This window comes from Mus caroli, unplaced genomic scaffold (genome assembly GCF_978045245.1).
Source record: "Mus caroli unplaced genomic scaffold, Mus_caroli_1 scaffold_20, whole genome shotgun sequence".
Classification (NCBI taxonomy): Eukaryota; Metazoa; Chordata; class Mammalia; order Rodentia; family Muridae; genus Mus; species Mus caroli.
The window spans coordinates 48414293-48434844 of NW_028227275.1; the positions used below are offsets into that span (position 1 = coordinate 48414293).

Sequence of the window (20552 nt, forward strand, 5' to 3'; positions counted from 1 at the left end):
TAGCCATAATGTACAGGATAACTACACTACAAACCACAGACTCGAAGAAATTAAATAATAAGGAGAGATCAAGTGACAAATTGTAAATATCACTCAGAAGAGGAAATAGAATTGGAGGTGGATGGAAGAAAAGAAATGGGTGGGAGAAGGTAAGGAGGGGAACTGAAATGGGGATCATGAGGGGGGCAGAAGAGGGCTGTGAGAGAGAATGGAAATTGGTAGGGAGAGGCATCTCTAGGATTAGCCAGAGACCTGGAAAGGGGGAGACTTCCGGAAGTCTATGGGCATAACCCTAGCTGAGGTTCTTAACAGTGGAGGATATGGAGACTAAAGTGACTATGTCCTGCAGCCAGGTGGGACTTCCAGTTTAGGAAAGGGATATCCAAATTTTTTCCTGCCTTCAGGATGTGCAGGGATAAGGATGACCCAAAGACCAGGTTTAACTTGAGACCCATCCCATGGGAGAGAACCAATGCTTGACACTATTTTTTTAATTACATTTTTATTAGATATTTTCTTCATTTACATTTCAAATGTTATCACCTTTCCTAGATTCCTCTCCAAAAGTCCCCTATACCCTTCCCCTGCCTAGCTCCCCAACCCACCCACTCCTGCTTCCTGGCCCTGGCATTCCCCTGTACTGGGGCATATAATCTTCACAAGACTAAGGGCCTCTCCTCCCATTGATGGCTGACTAGGCCATCCTCTGCTACATATGCAACTAGAGACACAAGCTCTGGGGAGGGGGTGGGTACTGGTTAGTTCATGTTGTTCTTCAAATAACATATAAAGGCAGACCTATTAGAATTATACCACACTTCTCACCAGAGACTATGAAAGCCAGAAGTTCCTGGACAGCGGTTATACAGACCCTAAGAGAACACAAATGCCAGCCCAGGGTACTATACCCAGAAAAACTCTCAATTGCCATAGATGGAGAAACCAAAGTATTCTCACACAATATCTTTCCACCAATCCAGCCCTTCAAAGGATAATAAAGGGAAAACTCCAACACAAGGATGGAAATTATGCCCTAGAAAAAGCAAGAAAGTAATCCTTCAACAAACCTAAGAGAAGATAGTCACAAGAACAGAATTCCAACTCTAACAACAAAAATAACAGGAAGCAACAATTACTTTTCTTTAATATCTCTTAATATCGATGGACTCAATTCCGCAGTAAAAAGACATAGACGAACAGAATGGCTACATAAAAAGGACCCAACATTTTGCTGTATATAGGAAACCTACCTCAGGGACAAAGAAAGACAAATACCTCAGAGTAAAAGGCTGGAAAACAATTTTCCAAGCAAATGGTCCAAAGAAACAAGCTGAAGTAGCCATTCTTATATTGAATAAAATCGACTTATGCTTGACACTATACTCTGCTATGCTTGGAGATAGGAGCTAGTATAACTATCTCTGAAAGCCTTTATCCAGTAGTGAATGGAAACAGAGGCAGAGACCAACAGCCAAACATCAAGGGGAGTTTGGGGAGTCTTGGGGAAGAGTTGGAAGAAATATTGAGGGAGCCAGGAGGGAGAAGGACACTACAAGAAAACCTAGAGTCAACTAACCTGGCCCCATGGGGATTCACAGAGACTGAATCAGCAACCAAAGATCATATAGGGGTTGGACCTAGGCCCCTGATACATTTGTAGCAGATATGCAGCTTGGTCTTCATGTGGGTCCCCTAAAAATTGGAGTAGGGTCTGTCATTGATTTGGTTTCCTGACATTGGATCCCCTTCTACTAGCTGGACTTACTGGTCAGGTCTCAGTGAAAGATATGTGCTTAGTCCTGCTGCAATTTGATGTCCTAGAGCAGGCAGTACCCAAGGTGGGCTTCCCTTTCTCTGAGGAGTAGGGAAAGGGATAGTTAACAGAGGTATTTGGAAGAGTGGGAATGGGAGGAGAGGAGAGAAGGGGTGTTGCTACCAGAATGAAAGTAAGTAAGTAAGTAAGTAAGTAAGTAAGTAAGTAAATAAATAAATTGATGGAAAAAAGTTCTAGGAGATAAAAAATCAAGGTAATAGTTCAGTTATTTTTTAATAAGCTTGGAAATTTAGATTCAGGTTGCATTACTCAGACTACGTGTTTGTTTACTCCCAAACTCTACTCAGTGTTTCTCTTCTAGAAAACATGGATTTCAGGTAGGCACTTTGTTATTCACAAAAGCATTCAAAACCAATGACAATTTTGCATCTAGTCATGGCTGTAATACTAAATCATTGACAAGTTTTGCTCAGTAGTATTGTGTATAGCCAGTACCTAAATTACTAAAAAAGATAATGCCCATCTCTTTTTATTTTCTTTCCAAAGAAAAATATGGAAATACAGAAGATAGACTTTCAAAATTTCAAGAATGACAGAAATAAACAGATGAAATAGACATGTACCCTGGCATAGAATTTAGAATAACAGTAGTCTAAATAGTAGATCTTCACACTTCTACATGAGCTACTACTATTTGAGAAATAATATTTATTTATGTCTTCATATTTTGTATCCTTTTATATATTTCTAATTTTTTTTTGTTTTTATAAGACACGTTTGAACATAACCAATCCCTTCCCCAACTCCACCATAACCACCAACTCATACTTTCCCATCAAACCTTGGATTTTACTTTTTCTTCCTCCTATCACATATGGTTCACTGTGTGCCCCTACCCAGAAAGTCCTGCAAATAGACCCTGTGTTCTTATGCAGTTTAACTGACCAGGGTCATATTATTAATGAAAACTGACTTTCCTTCTCCCAGAAGTATTTACCTCCTCCTCCATCTGTACTTGAATTTTGTCTGACTTAACATTGTGCAGATCTTTTGCATTCTATCACAATCACTGAGAGCAGATACATATGTGTACGTTCCATTCTGTGTCCAGAAAACACTGTTTCCTTGATTTTGCCTACCACTTAGGCCTCTTATAATCTCCCATCCCTCTTTTTCACAAAGATCCTTGAACCCTGGGAAGAGAAGTCTCATATGTATATCCCAATTAAGACTGAGAACTCCACAACCCCCTGTTCTCTATATGTTGACCATATTTTGTATTCTTTAGCAGACTAGCATTATTGTTTCACATTATCTCTGATATAGAGAAGTGCTAGTCAACAAACAAAAACAAATTCATCCTCACCCACTTTCTCAAAAGTTAGTATCTCATTCCTCATATTTAAATGTTGATGAGGTTTAAATACCATCTCCTGGTGTAGAGTGGTTGAGGAAATGAGCACATTTTTAGTTAAAATTTTAAATTACATAATTTTCAGTGAGAAAACTGCCAGGAAATTTCACATAAACCACATGAATCATGCTCCAAACTATAAGAGACCATGAGTACATGAACAAATATTTCCTAGAAAATAGCCACTATCATTAACCAAAAGAAAATGAGACTATCTTGTAACATTTGGCTAATCTGGAGTCATGTAAATTATTAAACACCATGACTAAGCCCTGATACAAACACAAAGGAACTTCCCTGACCAGACAAGTATGTGCCATACTAAACCATTTCCAAGAGCCTCTAAATGTGGGAAATTTCTGCTACACAATAGATAAATGATTAATTACATAAACCGAATAAATCTCTAATAAGAAATTTGTGTTGAGCAGACTTCAACTTCTCAATGGCTTTCTTGAAGGCATTATGAACCTCTTTATTCCTTAAGCTATAAACAACTGGGTTTAACATGGGAACTACTGTGGTATAGAAAACAGATGCCATTTGGTCATTGTCCATGGAATGACTAGAACTGGGCTGTAAGTACATGAAGATTATAGTTCCATAGAATATAGTTACAGCAGTGAGGTGGGATGCACAAGTAGAGGAGGCCTTCTTCCTTCCTTCTGCTGAATGCATCCTCAGGATAGCAATGAATATAAATGCATAGGAGGTCAAGATAACTATCAGAGAAAAAAAGACATTGAAGGATGTTATGATAAAGAGCACAATCTCATTTGTATATATATCAGAGCAGGAAAGATTTAGGATTGGAGGTATATCACAAAAAAAGTGATGAATCACATTAGAATGGCAGAAGGAGAGATCAAAGATAAACCCAATATAGACAGAAGATTCAGCTAAACTGAACACATAACAGCCAATCACCATGCGAGCACACACACTGGTAGTCATAGTTGTGGTGTAATGTAAGGGCTTGCACACTGCAGCATGCCTGTCAAAAGCCATGACAGCAAGTAGGAAACAGTCAATACTGGCAAAAGTCACAAAGAAGAACATTTGAGCAACACATCCTCCATAGGAGATAACTTTATCCCCTGTGAGAAGCCCAACCATCACTTTTGGAGTCACAGCAGAGGAATAAACATAGTCTGCCAAGGAGAGGTGACTGAGGAAAATATACATGGGGGTATGGAGATGGGAGTCGAACCAGATCAACACAATCATGCCCAGGTTCCCAATCAGTGTGATGAGATAGATGATATTGAATATGATGAACAGGGGGGCTTCCAGGTCTGGGTTGTCAGTTAGTCCCAAGAGTATGAATGCATTCACTCTACTGCTGTTGGCCACATACATTTTAGAACTGTATTTTACCTATCAAAATAAAAAAAAGACATAAACAATTTGCTAAAATTTGTCTTTCTCAGACTGCATAAGGCCCTATATTCAATCCTCAGTAACCCTCACAAGTAAACACAAGATAAAATAGGGAAGAAACAATGTAAAGAGTTTGAGTTTAAACTGCTCAGAATACTTCTTAATGTATTGTTAATATACAATGAACAACAATAATAACATACTAAATATAAATGATGTTTTAATAAGATAAATAATATACACATGTTATTGGAAAAGAGAAAATAAGAAAAAGAAAAACTATTTGAATCATATCACTCAAGCTCTTTATGTCAGCAATCTTCTAACTATAACTCAAAATTATTAAGCAAAATAAATCTTTCACAAATACTGAATACTAACCAGAAAATTGTGTTTCAGAAGGAATAAGAAGCAGAAATTTTGAAATGCCATCTTTTGCTATAGCATAACCTGTTAAAGTTCAGGTTTGACCACTTACCTTACTTGGCTACATAATCTGATTATAAAATAGCCTCCTTGGTGTACAAAACTCAAGGGAAATATCTGTTGAAAATATAATAAAGCCTCAGTAACCAAGAATTTAATACCAACATAATTCAGCTTTTGGTCTTTTACTCTCTTGTTCAACACAAAATCCATAAGCGTATGCAGGACTCTCTTCAACATGTACCCCCAAAGCATTCTCAGTGACTAATTCCAAGAGAGCTACTATCATTTGGGTCATAGCTGAGAAGAACTGAGACTTCATATTAGTCCCTGGGAAAGTTGGTAAAAAGAAATCTCATGTGATATGCAAATATGGGAGCTTAAAGATGGTGGGGATGAAGAATAAATATTATAGTTTTGTCTTTTTAAATACAGAGAAAATTTATGCAGAGACTGCATCTTTTTCAGTTATTATTTCTCTGACAATTTCACATGTGTTTGTAAGTCATTCCAGTTATTCTGTCCTATTGCCATTTTTTATCTTCTTTTGATAGGGACCAACGGTTCCTCTTCTCTATTTATTCCTTTCTCAGCTTCATGACTTAACTTTGTCTGTGACACACCCAGTTTATTCAGGGCCATCTAAGTGACCATTGGATTAGAGCTGCACATTGCAACCCAGTGGAATTACCATGGGTACAAAACTGAAGACAATGACTGTCCCCTTTTCTGAATCTATCAGCAATAGTTAAACATTGAGGGGTAAGGCACCATAAACCATTCTTCCATCCATAACTGGTTATCAATGTATCTGTTTTTAACTCTAAGGATAACATTGACACCAGTCTCCTTTGTGCCAGACACTGTTGTCCTATGTTTTATAGATTCATACCCCCAAAAATTCTAAATTTGAATATGATAACCTAAGCAATGTAGTTTGATATTATAAGGTTATTTCTCTGTGTCTTGTTATACTTAGAATAAAGCTAAACATATAAGATAGTGTCATTCTATCTAGGAAGCAAAAATGAAAATATTGTGAAGTCACTCCTACCTGGGTGATAGAGTGAGATCAAGGCTGGCTTGAGTAGCTCAGCAAGATGCTGTTTAAAAGTAAAATTAATGAAAACACTGAAATGGAGCAGCACAGGATAGTAAGGTGTTTGTATGCCATGAACAACACCCTAGGTTCATTGATCAGCATCATAAAACAATCAATAGAGACTTGGGGAGATAAAGATAGAGAGGAGAGAGAAATAAATGAAGGTACAGAATGACCCAAGAACTTTACACATGAAAATTAATCCAAGATAGCAAAATGTGCCTGAGCATCAGGTTATAGATCACATCTTAGAATTCAGTTTTTTATTTAATAACTTTACTTAATTACATTTTCACTTAATAACTTTTAAAGTTTCCAAATAATTTTCCTCTAAAAAACATGAAGATGTGAGATGCTGCATAGTTATTGGAGAAATATGTGCCCATATGTTTGAGTATCTGTAGTATATGCAATCAAAACCCAGAGAAGCCTTGGTTGATTTTTCTTCCTGCTATTGTGCCTATCACGCAGCACACACAGCATACAGGCAGTCCATTGTTTATATGAGGAAACTACTGAAGAAATATTCGTAATTCTCCCAAACAGCTATTTCAAGAGCAATCCCACTAAGAATTTAAACATTTCTAATGATGTCTGATCTGAGTCTTGAAAAAAAAATCCAAACATATTCTCATACTTTTTTGTTGGTATTTTCATAAGAATATATTCTTATAATTTATATTTTACATTGAGTTCAATACAGGTAGTATGAGTAGCTTTCTTTAAGAATTGTGTTGAAATAGACTCTAAAACTATTTTTAAATTATACTATGCATATTCTTTTTGAAATATAACCAAGAATAATAACCAATGTAATGGCATTTAAACATAATTGAAATATATTTATTGTTATACTTATGTTATTAATATTCACTGTATTCTCCATGAATTTCTCTTACATGAGTCTTTGAGAATAAAGCTATGACAGGTTGTTCAAACATAGTATTCTATAAATCAAAAGATACAAGCCACTAGTGGATGTTGAAATTAAATAATGGATTAAACCAGCAATTTTTTTAAATTATGTTAAATGACACTGGTGTTATTAGTAATGATTTCTAATACAGATAACTGGTATTATATTACACTGTTCTGCTTAAAGTTTGCAAATATTACCTTACATAAGACAAAAGGAACATAAAGATGAATCTCAATTGCATAAAAAAGCAGGAGTATATGGTAGTTTCATTTATTCTATGAATATACCCATGATGGAATGTGTGTGTGTGTGTGTGTAGATGTAGATTAGATAGATAGATGGTAGAAAGATAGATAGATAGATAGATAGATAGATAGATAGATAGATAGATAGATAGATAGATAGATGATAAGTGTGCATTTTCCATGTCACAATATAAATTGTACTTCTAGCTATATACTCCATATTCAAAGAACACTTGATCATGCAAGAATGTTGCTTTAGAAATGCACATTAAATAACTTAACAAACAGTTGGTTATACATAGACTTCATTCAGTCCTTCATTTATGTGTTCCTCATGTTAAAATTCACTTACTGAGCATGCTTCATCTTCTCAACATTCTCTTAAAAACAGATTTGAAACAGTGAAAATGAAGTCATCATCTATTTGGAAGTAGAGGAAGCAGTTGTGTTTTGGGGCTCCTTGTAAAAAAGTATGAGCTCAGAAGGATATTAGATACCAGAATGTTAAACTCTGATCATTCCATAGAAAAAAATACTTACCATTGTAACTTTACACAAAAGTTTTTCTGCTTCTGCAGTCTGAACAAAGCAAACCAAAAGCTAGAAAGTTACCTTGTTTTTTAAGGAAGGTGGCACTGTGTCACTTGGGACCCAATTGGAAGTCCCTCTCAAAAAAGGAAAGATCCATTTGAAGAAGTTATGTCTTAATGACTAGATGAGCAAAATTCTCCAGAGACAGACAGATACAAGGAAAAGGTTATTATTATGTTGTGGTTACAGAATAGTCTCTAACCTGTCACATAGAGCTGCTAGGAGAAAAAAATAGACAGAAGACAGCCTATACTCTATAAAGTGGCCAGCAACTCCAGTAGAAAGGAGCACACCATTGTGAACTTAAATATCAATTTTAACTGGGTATTTGTTTGAGCTAGATTTTGCTTCAGACTCATTAGTATGCAAGTGTGAATATAAAACAATAACACCAAGACAGACCTCTCTGCCTATCTGTTTCTTGAGCATGTTGTCCTTTGTCCTTCAAAACTTCCTAAAGATTGGCCAATTGGCATCCTTTCTTTATTCTATGTCTCATGAAACAAGCAGGGCATTTGCTAAACTTAGACAAATTTCATAAAAATCAAGTATGCATGATAGTTTTGAATCCCTTCTGTCTCATCCAGTGTCACTAAAAATAGTTTTACTCATTTTTTTCCTCAAATTCATAGTTTACTTGTTTTTAATTGATACACACACACACTTAAATACTCATAGTACCCTAAGAAATCTCTGTAATTACAAAAATTTCAGTTACAAAAATATCAAAGTGATAACTTTTGTCATTATTTTAATTTATATATTTCTTTTGTAAATATAAAGTTTTAATACATTAAATAGGAGCCAATCATTCAATCAATATTTTTTACCTATCACACATAAAATAATCCTATGGATGATGTAGGTTTTTGTCCCCTGCTTAGAACTACTTGGAAAGTGATGAGACTTGGTTGCCTTTAAGTATTTTTACCCATGGCATGTTATAGCTAACAATAATTATCAGAATACATTTTTGCATTGCTTTTAATATTCAGTTATGTTATCTAGGTAGGTCCCTTTTTGGCTCAACCAAGTAGGGGAGACTGAATGGCTTTACTCCTGAACACAAAAGAGAGTATCTTTTCCAGACGTATCTTTTCTTCAGTCAGTTCCTCTGTGAACTGAAGATGAATTACATGTGATAACTTTTCAACTCAATGACGTTTACACTGAAGATACAGTAATAAAAAAATTACTGTTGTGTGTCTTTATTACCTGATAGTAGTACCAGCAATAGTAAGAAGCCACGATTATTTTAATCAGTAGGTAGGTGGCATTTTTACATGTAGAAGGCAGCTAAACTTTGTGTGGATGGGCTCATTTAGATAAATTATCTGAAAGCAAAACACTGAACTTCTAACTCTGAAGATTAGTAACATTGAAATATTTAGTGAGTGAACAAGAAAGAAATTTCTAGAAAGGAAAGATCAAAAGATGATAATGCAGAAGATTTACATCATTGACTAGATTGGCTTCTAAGAGCTACATCATAAGAAAGGGCAGGGTGAGTTAAACTTGAGAAGCTGTTCATAGTTTGGAGAAAACTCCAAACTTAAAATGTAAGTACAGCCATTCTGCCATGTGAAATTCCTATGGAAACAGTCATTGCTGCTCCAACTTTTGTGGGAGCTTTGGGTGTTCATTGACTTCTAATGCGTAACCTTTTTTTGTTCTTTCTTCAAAGGGTCATCTTTCCAGTACCTTTCCATTTTTTTTCCTTTTCTGTCAAAAATTCCATCTATTAAAAAAAAAAAAAGAATATTAGTTTCACTGGACCAGTTCCCACCTTACATGATGATATCCTCACTACTTGGTCACATTTGCAAAAGATGTTTGTCTAAATAAGGTGAATATGGTCATAGGAATATTCAGTAAGGGTGAAGGCTTCTTTTTGGAGGACAGAATTCAATCTATAAGACAGTGGGGGAGAAAGGAGGGTCAAACAAAAGAAATAAAGGTGAGAAGATGAAAGATAAAAAAAAAAAAAAAAAGAAATGAATGCCAAAAGGCCCTTGGCACACAGGTTGTTCCTTCTAAAATTATCTCATGCATATCATGTTGAATGCCAGACACCTATCTTATCTCCACATAAAATCTGCAGAGAAATTGGTGCCCAAAAGGACATCCACAGGCCTTCATTCTATTCTCCTAGAGAAGTAGTAATTACATTGTCTATAGAGACTTACCCACATCAGCTTGTTGAGGAATAACAGTCATTCATATGTGTGTGTGTGTGTGTTCATCTGTCCATCTGTCTGTCTGTGTCTCTGTGTATGTCTGTCTGTGTCTGTGTTTTATTGTGTAGCTATGCCATACAAATAAAAATTTCCCCTTTAGAGAGTGGAGGAAAGTTCATAAGATTTGGGAAGCTAACAAAACTTACAATTGTATGAGAGTTTACAAGTCACAAAGCTTAGAAAGTTACAAAATTCATGAGTCCTTAACCACATGTTATATAAATATCTAGTGATAAGCAGAAGACGGATTTGTGGTAGTCTGCAAACTGTACTCAGATTTTGTGTTTTTATCAATCTAGGGTAGAATTTTAGTTATGCAACGGCCTTTAAATCCCCCATGATTTGTGCTGTAAGTAACCTATCATCCTGTTCCTATTAGAGCCTGCAATGCACTCACTTCTTCACCAGGATAAATTTTGTTGGAATCAGTTTTCAGTCTGTTTCTGGTGCTGTCTTGGATGAAAAGCTATCCATTCATGTCTTTCTAGAACAAGTCATGCATAATGATTTAACATTTATTCAGTTCAAGATATTTTCTTTTTTATGAATTATTTTAACTACATGTTGCTGATTTCAGAAAAATCAATTTAAAAATACACTTATACACTGTTGACAGCAGTGAAAATTTATGTGTCCACTATAAAACTCAATATAAAAGTGAACCTAACCCTCAAGCGATGGGAGGCCCCAGGGAGTTTAGAGGTGTGGTGGGGTGGAAGTGGGAGGTAAGGATATCCTCATGGAGACAGGGACAGGGAGGAAGTATGGAATGTAGAACAGTTGGAGGGTGGACCAGGAGGGGAATAAACTCTGGGGTTTAGAATAAATAAAGAAATAATAAAAAAAATATCTTAGAGTAACTCTAACCAAACATGTGAAAGATCTATATGATGAGAACTTCAAGTCTCTCAAGAAAGAAATTGAAGAAGACCTCAGAAAATGGAGAGATCTTTCATGCTCATGGACTGGTAGGATTGACATAGCAAACATAGCCATTCTACCAAAAGCAATCTAGAGATTCAATGAAATCCCCATCGAAATTCCAACACAATCCATCAAAGACATGGAAAGAGCAATTCTCAATTTCATATGGAAAAACAAAAAGCCCAGGAGAACGAATACAATTCTTAATAATAAAAGAGCTTCTGGGGGAATCACCATACCTGACCTCAAGCTGTATTACAGAATAATGGCCAGCAGAATTAATGGAAATATACAACCTCAGGAGGAAGGAGATGGGTGGGACTCTCTCCAGTGACCTGGAAAGTGAGAGATTCTCAGGACTCAGAGGGAGGGACCTTAGAAGAAATAACCAACAATGAGGAGAGGGAACTTGTAGAGTCCACCTGAGTAGAAAGACAGAGAACATCAAGTGGAGGGATGGAGTTGCCACCCCACAGTCAAAAACTCTGACCCAAAATTCTTCCTGTCTAAAAGAACTACAAGAACAAAAATGGAAAAGAGACTGAGGCAAAGGAGGTAGACTATCTGACGCAAATTGGGATCTAGGTCAAAGGCAGGCTCCAAGGCTTGACACTATTACTGATGCTATTGTGTTCTTACAGAAAGGAGCATAAGACAGCTGCCCTCCTAGAGGCCCAATAAGCAGCTGACTGAGACAGATATAGATTCTTGCACCCAACCAATGAACTGAAGTTGGGGACTCCTGTGGTTGAATGAGGGAAAGGCTGGAAGAAGTTGAAGTGAAGAACAACCCTACAGGAAGAGCAGTATCCTTAACTAACCTCTGAGATCTCGCAGACACCGAGCCACCAACCAGGCAGCCTACACTGGCTGGTACAAGGCCCCAGACACATATACAGCAGACACCTGCTCTAGCCACAGTGAGAGAAGAAACATCGAATCTTAGAGACTTGAAGCACCAGGGAGTGCATAGGTCTGGTGGGGTGGGGTGGGATGCTGTGTGTCGGGGGGTTATCCTCTTGGAGAAGGGGAAGGGGGGATGCTATGAAGAATTGTAAGAGGGTAGACCTGAAAGGGGTTGTACTGGCTATTTTTGTGTCAACTTGACACAGCTGGAGTTATCACAGAGAAAGGAGCTTCAGTTGAGGAAATGCCTCCATGAGATCCAACTGTAAGGCATTTTCTCAATTAGTGATCAAGGGGGAAAGGCCCCTTGTGGGTGGGACCATCTCTGGGCTGGTAGTCTTGGGTTCTATAAGAGAGTAGGCTGAGCAAGCCAGGGGAGGCAAGCCAGTAAAGAACATCCCTCCATGGCCTCTGCATCAGCTCCTGCTTCCTGACCTGCTTGAGTTCCAGTCCTGACTTCCTTTGGTGATGAACAGCAGTATGGAAGTGTAAGCCGAATAAACCCTTTCCTCCCCAACTTGCTTCTTGGTCATGATGTTTGTGCAGGAATAGAAACCCTGACTAAGACAGGGGTGTAATGACTGGACTGTAAAAAAAAAAAAAATGGTGCAGGTGAGAGTGTGAACTACAGAAGCTAACAGCATCTGGGATAGGCAGAAGCCACACAGCTTCTGGAGCAGACCCCGTTTTGGGCTCCAGACATCCAGGCACCTTCCCAGCCAGAGGAGAGTTGTCCTCCCTGATTGGGAGGGCTATGCTGGAGCACCTGGGGAGCCATCTAGGTTCCCGGACCCCTCAGAGACTAGTCTGTGCAGGTGAGTGTGTGGACTACAGAAGCTAACAACTTCTGGGACAGGCAGAAGCCACACAGCTTCTGGGGCAGGCCCTGTTTAGAGTTCCAGACATCCAGGCACCTTCCCAGCCAGAGGAGAGGTGTCCGCCCTGATTGGGAGGGCTTTGCTGGAGCACCTGGGGGAGCCATCTTGGTTCCCAAATCCCTCAGAGACTAGTCTGCACAGGTGAGAGTGTGGACTACAGAAGCTAACAGTTTCTGGGACAGGCAGAAGAGACACAGCATCGGGGGCAGACCCCGTTTCGGGCTTCAGACATCAGGGCACCTTCCCTGCCAGAGGAGAAGTGTCCGCCCCTCGTGGAAGGACTTTTCCCGAACACCTTGGGGAGCCATCCCTGGTATGGGATCTCTCATTGACTAGACTGTGTAGGTGAGAGTGCCAACTACAGAAGCTACATAGCTTCTGGGACAGGCGGAAGCCAAACAGCTTCTGGGACAGACCCTGTTTCAGGCCTTCATATTCTGCTAGGAGGCAGGTCCGAATACCAGATATACCGAATACCAGGGAAGGTGCACACCTTCCCTGCAAGAGGAGAGCATACAGAGAATACTCTGACCACTGAAACTCAGGAGAGAGCTAGTCTCCCAGGTCTGCTGATAGAGGCTAACAGAATCATGGGAGGAACAAGCTTTAACCAGAGACAACTATAACAACTAAGTCCAGAGATTACCAGATGGATAAAGGCAAACATAAGAATCTGACTAACAGAAACCAAGACCACTCACCATCATCAGAACCCAGCACTCCCATCTCAGCCAGTCCCTGATACCCCAACACACCAGAAAAGCTAGACGCAGATTTAAAAGCATATCTTATGATGATGGTAGAGGACATGAAGAAGGACTTTAATAACTCACTTAGAGAAATAGAGGTGAACACTGCGAAAGAGGTACAAGTCCTTAAAGAAAAACATGAAAACACAACCAAACAGGTGATAGAATTGAACAAAACCATACAAGACCAAAAAAGGGGAGTAGACATAATAAAGAAAACCCAAAGTAAGGGTTTATTCAGCAACAGAATATAAGAGATGTAAGAGAGAATCTCAGGTGCAGAAGATTCCATAGAGAACATGGGCACAAAAATCAAAGAAAATGCAAAATGCATAAAGATTCTAAGTCAAAACATCCAAGAAAATCAGGACACAATGAGAAGACCAAACCTACAAATAATAGGAGTAGATGAGAATGAAGATTTTTACCTTAAAGGGCCAGCAAATATCATAAACAAAATTATAGAAGAAAACTTCGCAAACCTAAAGAAAGAGATGCCCATGAACATACAAGAAGCCTACAGAACTCCAAATATACTGGGCCAGAAAAGAAATACCTCCCAACACATAATAATCAGAACAACAAATGCACTATATAAAGATAGAATATTAAAAGCAGTAAGAGAAAAAGGTCAAGTAATATATAAAGGCAGGCCTATTAGAATTACACCAGACTTTTCACCAGAGACTATGAAAGCCAGAAGAGCCTGGACAGATGTTACACAGACACTAAGAGAACATAAATGCCAGCCCAGGCTACTATATCCAGCCAAACTTTCAATTACCATAGATGGAGAAAATGAATATTCCAAGACAAAACCAAATTCACACAATATCTTTCCACGAATCCAGCCCTTCAAAGGATAATAACTGAAAGAAAAACAAACAATACAAGGACAGAAACTACGCCCTAGAAAAAGCAAGAAAGTAATCCTTCAACAAACCTAAAAGAAGAGAGCCACAAGAACAGGATGCCAACTCTAACAACAAAAATAATAGGAAGCAACAATTACTTTTCCTTAATATTTCTTAATATCAATGGAATCAATTCCCCCAATAAAAAGACATAGACTAACAGACTGGCTACACAAACAGGACCCAATATTTTGCTGCCTTCAGGAAACCCATCTCAGAGAAAAATGCAGACACTACGTCAGAGTGAAAGCCTGGAAAACAAGTTTCCAAGCACAAGGTCTGAAGAAACAAGCTGGAGTAGCCATTCTAATATCGAATAAAATCAACTTCCAACTCAAAGTTATCAAAAAAGAAAAGGAGGGGCACTTCATACTCATCAAAGGAAAAATCCGCCAAGAGGAACTCTCAATTCTGAATATCTATGCTCCAAATGCAAGGGCAGCCACATTCATTAAAGACACTTTAGTAAAGCTCAAAGCACACATTGCACCTCACACAATAATAGTGGGAAACTTCAACACACCACTTTCATCAATGGACAGATCGCGGAAACAGAAACTAAACAGGGACACAGTGAAACTAACAGAAGTTATGAAATAAATGGATTTAATAGATATCTACAGAACATTTTATCCTAAAACAAAAGGATATACCTTCTTCTCAGCACCTCATGGTACCTTATCCAAAACTGACCATATGATTGGTCACAAAACAGGCCTCAACAGATACAAAAATATTGAAATTCTCCCATGCATCCTATTAGATCACCATGGACTAAGGCTGATCTTCAATAACAACATAAATAATAGAAAGCCAACATTCATGTGGCTTAACATTCAAGTGTACAACACTCAACTCAATGATACTTTGGTCAAGGAAGGAATGAAGAAAGAAATTAAAGACTTTTTAGAGTTTAATGAAAATGAAGCCACAACATACCCAAAATTATGGGACACAATGAAAGCATTTCTAAGAGGAAAACTCATAGCTCTGAGTACCTCCAAAAAGAAACTAGAGACAGTACACACTAACAGCTTGACAACACACCTAAAAGCTCTAGAACTAAAGGAAGCAAATTCACCCAAGAGGAGTAGAGAGCAGGAAATAATCAAACTCAGGGGCGAAATCAACCAAGTGGAAACAAGAAGAACTATTCAAAGAATCAACCAATCAAGGAGCTGGTTCTTTGAGAAAATCAACAAGATAGATAAACCCTTAGCCAGACTCACTAGAGGGCATAGGGACAGCCTCCTAATTAACAAAATTAGAAAAGAAAAGGAGACATAACAACAGATCCTGAAGAAATCCAAAACACCATCAGATCCTTCTATAAAAGGCAATACTCAATGAAATTTGTGAAACTGGATGAAATGGACAAATTTCTAGACAGAACTAGGTACCAAAGTTAAATCAGGATCAGATTAATTATCTAAACAGTCCTATATCCCCTAAATAAATAGAAGCAGTCATTAATATTCTCCCAACCAAAAAAAAAGCCCAGGACTTTTAGTGAAGAGTTCTATCAGACCTTCAAAGAAGATCTATTTCCAGGTCTTCATAAACTATTCCACAAAATAGAAGAAGAAGGTACTCTACCCAATTCATTCTATGAAGCCACAATTACTCTGCTACCTAAGCCACAGAAAGACCCAACAAACATAGAGAACTTCAGACCAATTTCCCTTATGAATATCGATGCAAAAATACTCAATAAAATTCTCACAAACTGATCTAAGAACACAACAAAACAATCATTGATCCTAACCAAGTAAGTTTCATTCCAGGGATGCAGGAATGGTTTAATACACGGAAATCCATCAACATAATCCACTATATAAAAAAAACTCAAAGACAAAAACCACATGATCATCTCCTTAGATGCAGAGTCAGCATTTGACAAAATCCAACACCCATTCATGATAAAAGTTTTGGAAAGATCAGGAATTCGAGGCTCATACCTAAACATGATAAAAGCAATCTACACCAAAAGAGTAGCCAAGATCAAAGTAAATGGTGAGAAGCTGGAAGCAATCCCACTTAAATCTGGGACTAGACAAGGCTACCCACTTTCTCCCTACCTATTCAACATAGTACTTCAAGTCCTAGCCAGAGCAATTCAACAACAAAAGGAGATCAAGGGGATACAAATTGGAAAGGAAGAAGTCAAAATATCACTTTTTGCAGATGAAATGATACTATATTTAAGTGACCCTAAAAATTCCACCAGAGAACTAAACCTGATAAACAGTTTCAGTGAAGTACCTGGATATAAAATTAACTCAAACAAGTCAATGGCCTTTATCTACAGAAAGGATAAACATGCTGAGAAAGAAATTAGTGAAACAACACCCTTCACAATAGTCACAAACAATATAAATACCTTGGCATGACTCTAACTAAGGAAGTGAAAGATCTGTATGATAAGAACTTCAAGTCTCTGAAGAAAGAAATTAAAGAAGATCTCAGAAGATGGAAAGATCTCCCATGCTCATGGATTGGCAGGATCAATATAGAAAAATGGCTATCTTGCCAAAAGCAGTCTACAGATTCAATGTAATCCCCATCAAAATTCCAACTCTCCAATGAATTAGAAAGGGCAATCAGCAAATTCATCTGGAATAACAAAAAACCTAGGATAGCAAAAACTCTTCTCAATGATAAAAGAACCTCTGGTGGAATCACCATGCCTGACCTAAAGCTGTACTACAGAGCAATTGTGATTAAAACTGCGTGGTACTGGTATAGCGAAAGACAAGTAGACCAATGGAATAGAATTGAAGAACCAGAAATGAACCCACACACCTATGGTCACTTGATCTTTGACAAAGGAGATAAAAGCATCCAGTGGAAAATAGGCAGCATTTTCAACAAATGGTGCTGGCACAACTGGTGGTTATTATGTAGAAGAATGTGAATTGATCCATTCTTACTTTCTTGTACTAAGATCAAATCTAAGTGGATCAAGGAATTCCACATAAAACCAGAGACAATGAGACTTATAGAGGATAAAGTGGGGGAAATCCTCGAATATATAGGTACAGAGGAAAAATTCCTGAATAGAACAGCAATGGCTTGTCCTGTACGATCAAGAATCGACAAATAGGACTTCATAAAATTACAAAGCTCTGTAAGGCAAAAGATACCTTCAATAAGACAAAAAGGCCACTAACAAATTGGGAAAGGATCTTTACCAATCCTAAATCAGATAGAGGACTAATATCCAATATATATAAAAAAAACTCAAGAAGGTGGACTCCAGATATCAAATAACCCCATTAAAAATGGGGTTCAGAGCTAAACAAAGAATTCTTACCTGGGGAATACCGAATGGCTGAGAAGCACCTGAAAAAAAATGCTCAGCATCCTTAATCATCAGGGAAATGCAACTCAAAACAACCCTGAGATTCCACCTCACGCCAGTCAGAATGGCTAAGATCAAAAATTCAGGGAACAGCAGATGGTGGTGAGGATGTGGAGAAAGAGGAACATTGCTCCATTGTTGGTGGGATTGCAAGCTTGTACAACCACTCTGGAAATCAGTCTGGTGTTTCCTCAGAAAATTGGACATAGCACTACCAGAGAATCCAGCAATACCTCTCCTGGGCATATATCCAGAAGATGTTCCAACCGGTAATAAGGACACATGCTCCACTATGTTCATAGCAGCCTTATGTATAATAGCCAGAAGCTGGAAAGAACCCAGATTTCCCTCAACAGAGTAATGGATACAGAAAATGTGGTACATTTACACAATGAAGTACTACTCAGCTATTAAAAATAATGAATTCATGAAATTCCTAGGCAAGATGCACCTGGTGGGCATCATCCTGAGTGAGGTAACACAATCACAAAAGAACTCACATGATATGTACTCACTGATAAGTGGACATTAGCCCAGAAACTTAGAATACCCAAGATACAAGATACAATTTGCAAAACACATGAAACTCAAGAAGAACAAAGACCAAAGTGTGGACACTTTGCCCATCCTCAATTGGGAACAAAACACCCATGGAAGGAGTTACAGAGACAAAGTTTGGAGCTGAGACAAAAGGATGGACCATCTAGAGACTGCCATACCCGGGGACCCATCCCATAACCAGCCTCCCAACGCTGACACCATTGCATACACCAGCAAGATTTTGCTGAAAGGTCCATGATATAGCTGTCTCTTGTGAGGCTATGCCAGGGCCTGGCAAACACAGAAGTGGATGCTCATAGTCAGCTATTGTATGGAACACAGGGCTCCCAATGGAGGAGCTAGGGAAAGTACTCAAGGAGCTAAGGAGTCTGCAACCCTATAGGTGGAACAACAATATGAACTAACGAGTACCCCCCGGAGTTCGTGTGTCTAGCTGCATATGTATCAGAAGATGGCCTAGTTGGCCATCATTGGGAAGAGAGGCCCCTTGGTCTTGCAAACTTTATATGCCTCTGTACGGGGGAACGCCAGGGCCAAGAAGTGGGAGTGGGTTGGTAGGGGTAGAAGGTCTGGGGGACTTTTGGGTTAGCATTTGAAATGTAAATGAAGAAAATACCTAATTAAAAAATAAATTTAAAAAATTAATGATAATTTAAAAAAAAAACAGATTGAAAGTAAACCTGCCTTATGATCTTGATACACTACTCTTTTTTATAAAGACTAACCCTCAAAACAAAGTCAGTTTGTCATAACGATACTTCCATGACCATGTTTACTTATAATCTGTTCATAATACCTGAATAATATAATTAGATGAAGTATCTATGAACATATTTTTCCTTTATCCTATGTTTTCTTTATTTACATTTCAAATGTTATCCCCTTTCCTGGTTGCATCTCTGAAGACCCCCTATATCCTCCCTCCTCCCTCCTCCTCCCACTCACCAACCCACCCACTTCTGCTTCTTGGCCCTGACATTCCCCTATACTGGGGCATAGAACCTTCATAGGACCAAGGGCCTGGCCTACCACTGATGACCAACTATGTCATCCTCTGCTACATATGTAGTAAGAGCCATGAGTCCAACCATGTGTTTTCTTTGGTTGGTGGTTTAGTCCCAGGGAACTCTGGGGTTACTGGTTCGTTCATATTGTTGTTCCTCCTATGGGGCTGCAAATCACTTCAGCTACTTGGGTTCTTTCTCTAGCTCCTTCATTTGGGGACCTTGTGATCCATCCAATGGATGACTGTGAGCATCCACTTCTGTGTTTGTCAGGCACTGGCAGAGACTCTCAGGATACAGATATATCAGGTTCCTGTCAGCAAGCACTTGTTGGCATCCACAATAGTGTCACAGTTTGGAGATTGTATCTGGGAAGAATCCCCAGGTGGGGCAGTCTCTGGATGGTCATTCCTTCAGTCTCTGCTCCACTCGTTGTCTCTGTAACTCCTTCCATGGGTACTTTGTTCCTCCTTCTAAGAAGGATCAAACTATCCACACTTTGGTCTTCCTTCTTCTTGAGTTTCATGTGTTTTGTGAATTGTATTTTGGGTATTCTGAGCTTCCAGGCTAATATCCACTTATCACTGAGTACATATCATTTGTGTTCTTTTGTGATTGAGTTACCCCACTCAGGATGATATCCTCCAGATCCATCCATTTGCCTAAGAATTTCATAAATTCATTGTTCTTAATAGCTCTGTATCCAATATATACAAAGAACTCAAGAAGTTAGACTCCAGAGAAGCAAATAACCCTATTTTAAAAAAATGGGGTACAAAACTAAACAAAGAATTCTCAATGTGGAATACTGAATGGCTGAGAAGCACCCAAAAAATTTTCAACATTCTTAGTCATCAGGGAAATGCAAATCAAAACAACCCTGAGATTCTACTTCACACCAGTCAAAATGGCTAAGATCAAAAACTCAGGTAACAGCAGATGCTCGCAATATTGTGGAGAAAGAGGAGCACTCCTCCATTGCTGGTGGGATTGCAAGCTGGTACAACCACTCTGGAAACCAGTTTAGCAGCTCCTCAGAAAATTGGACATAGTACTACCAGAGAATACAGAAATACCACTCCTAGCATATACCCAGAAGATTCTCCAACATGTAATAAGGACACATGATCCACTATTTTCATAGCAGCTTTATTTATAATAGCCAGA

The 20552-nt window shown here is 38.4% G+C and overlaps 1 protein-coding gene across 1 annotated transcript; it reads right to left on the reverse strand.

Moving 5' to 3' along the window:
• Positions 1-3569: 3569 nt before the first annotated feature.
• Positions 3570-4547, reverse strand: LOC110285805 (olfactory receptor 5B2-like). The gene has a single exon (XM_021152227.1). It carries the CDS (start codon positions 4545-4547, stop codon positions 3570-3572), a length of 978 nt encoding a protein of 325 aa, XP_021007886.1.
• Between the last annotated feature and the right edge of the window lie 16005 nt (positions 4548-20552).

What these genes read in the sequence shown, in the direction of transcription:
- LOC110285805 (XM_021152227.1), bottom strand. Translation starts at nt 4,547, where the DNA reads ATGTATGTGGCCAACAGCAGTAGAGTGAATGCATTCATACTCTTGGGA.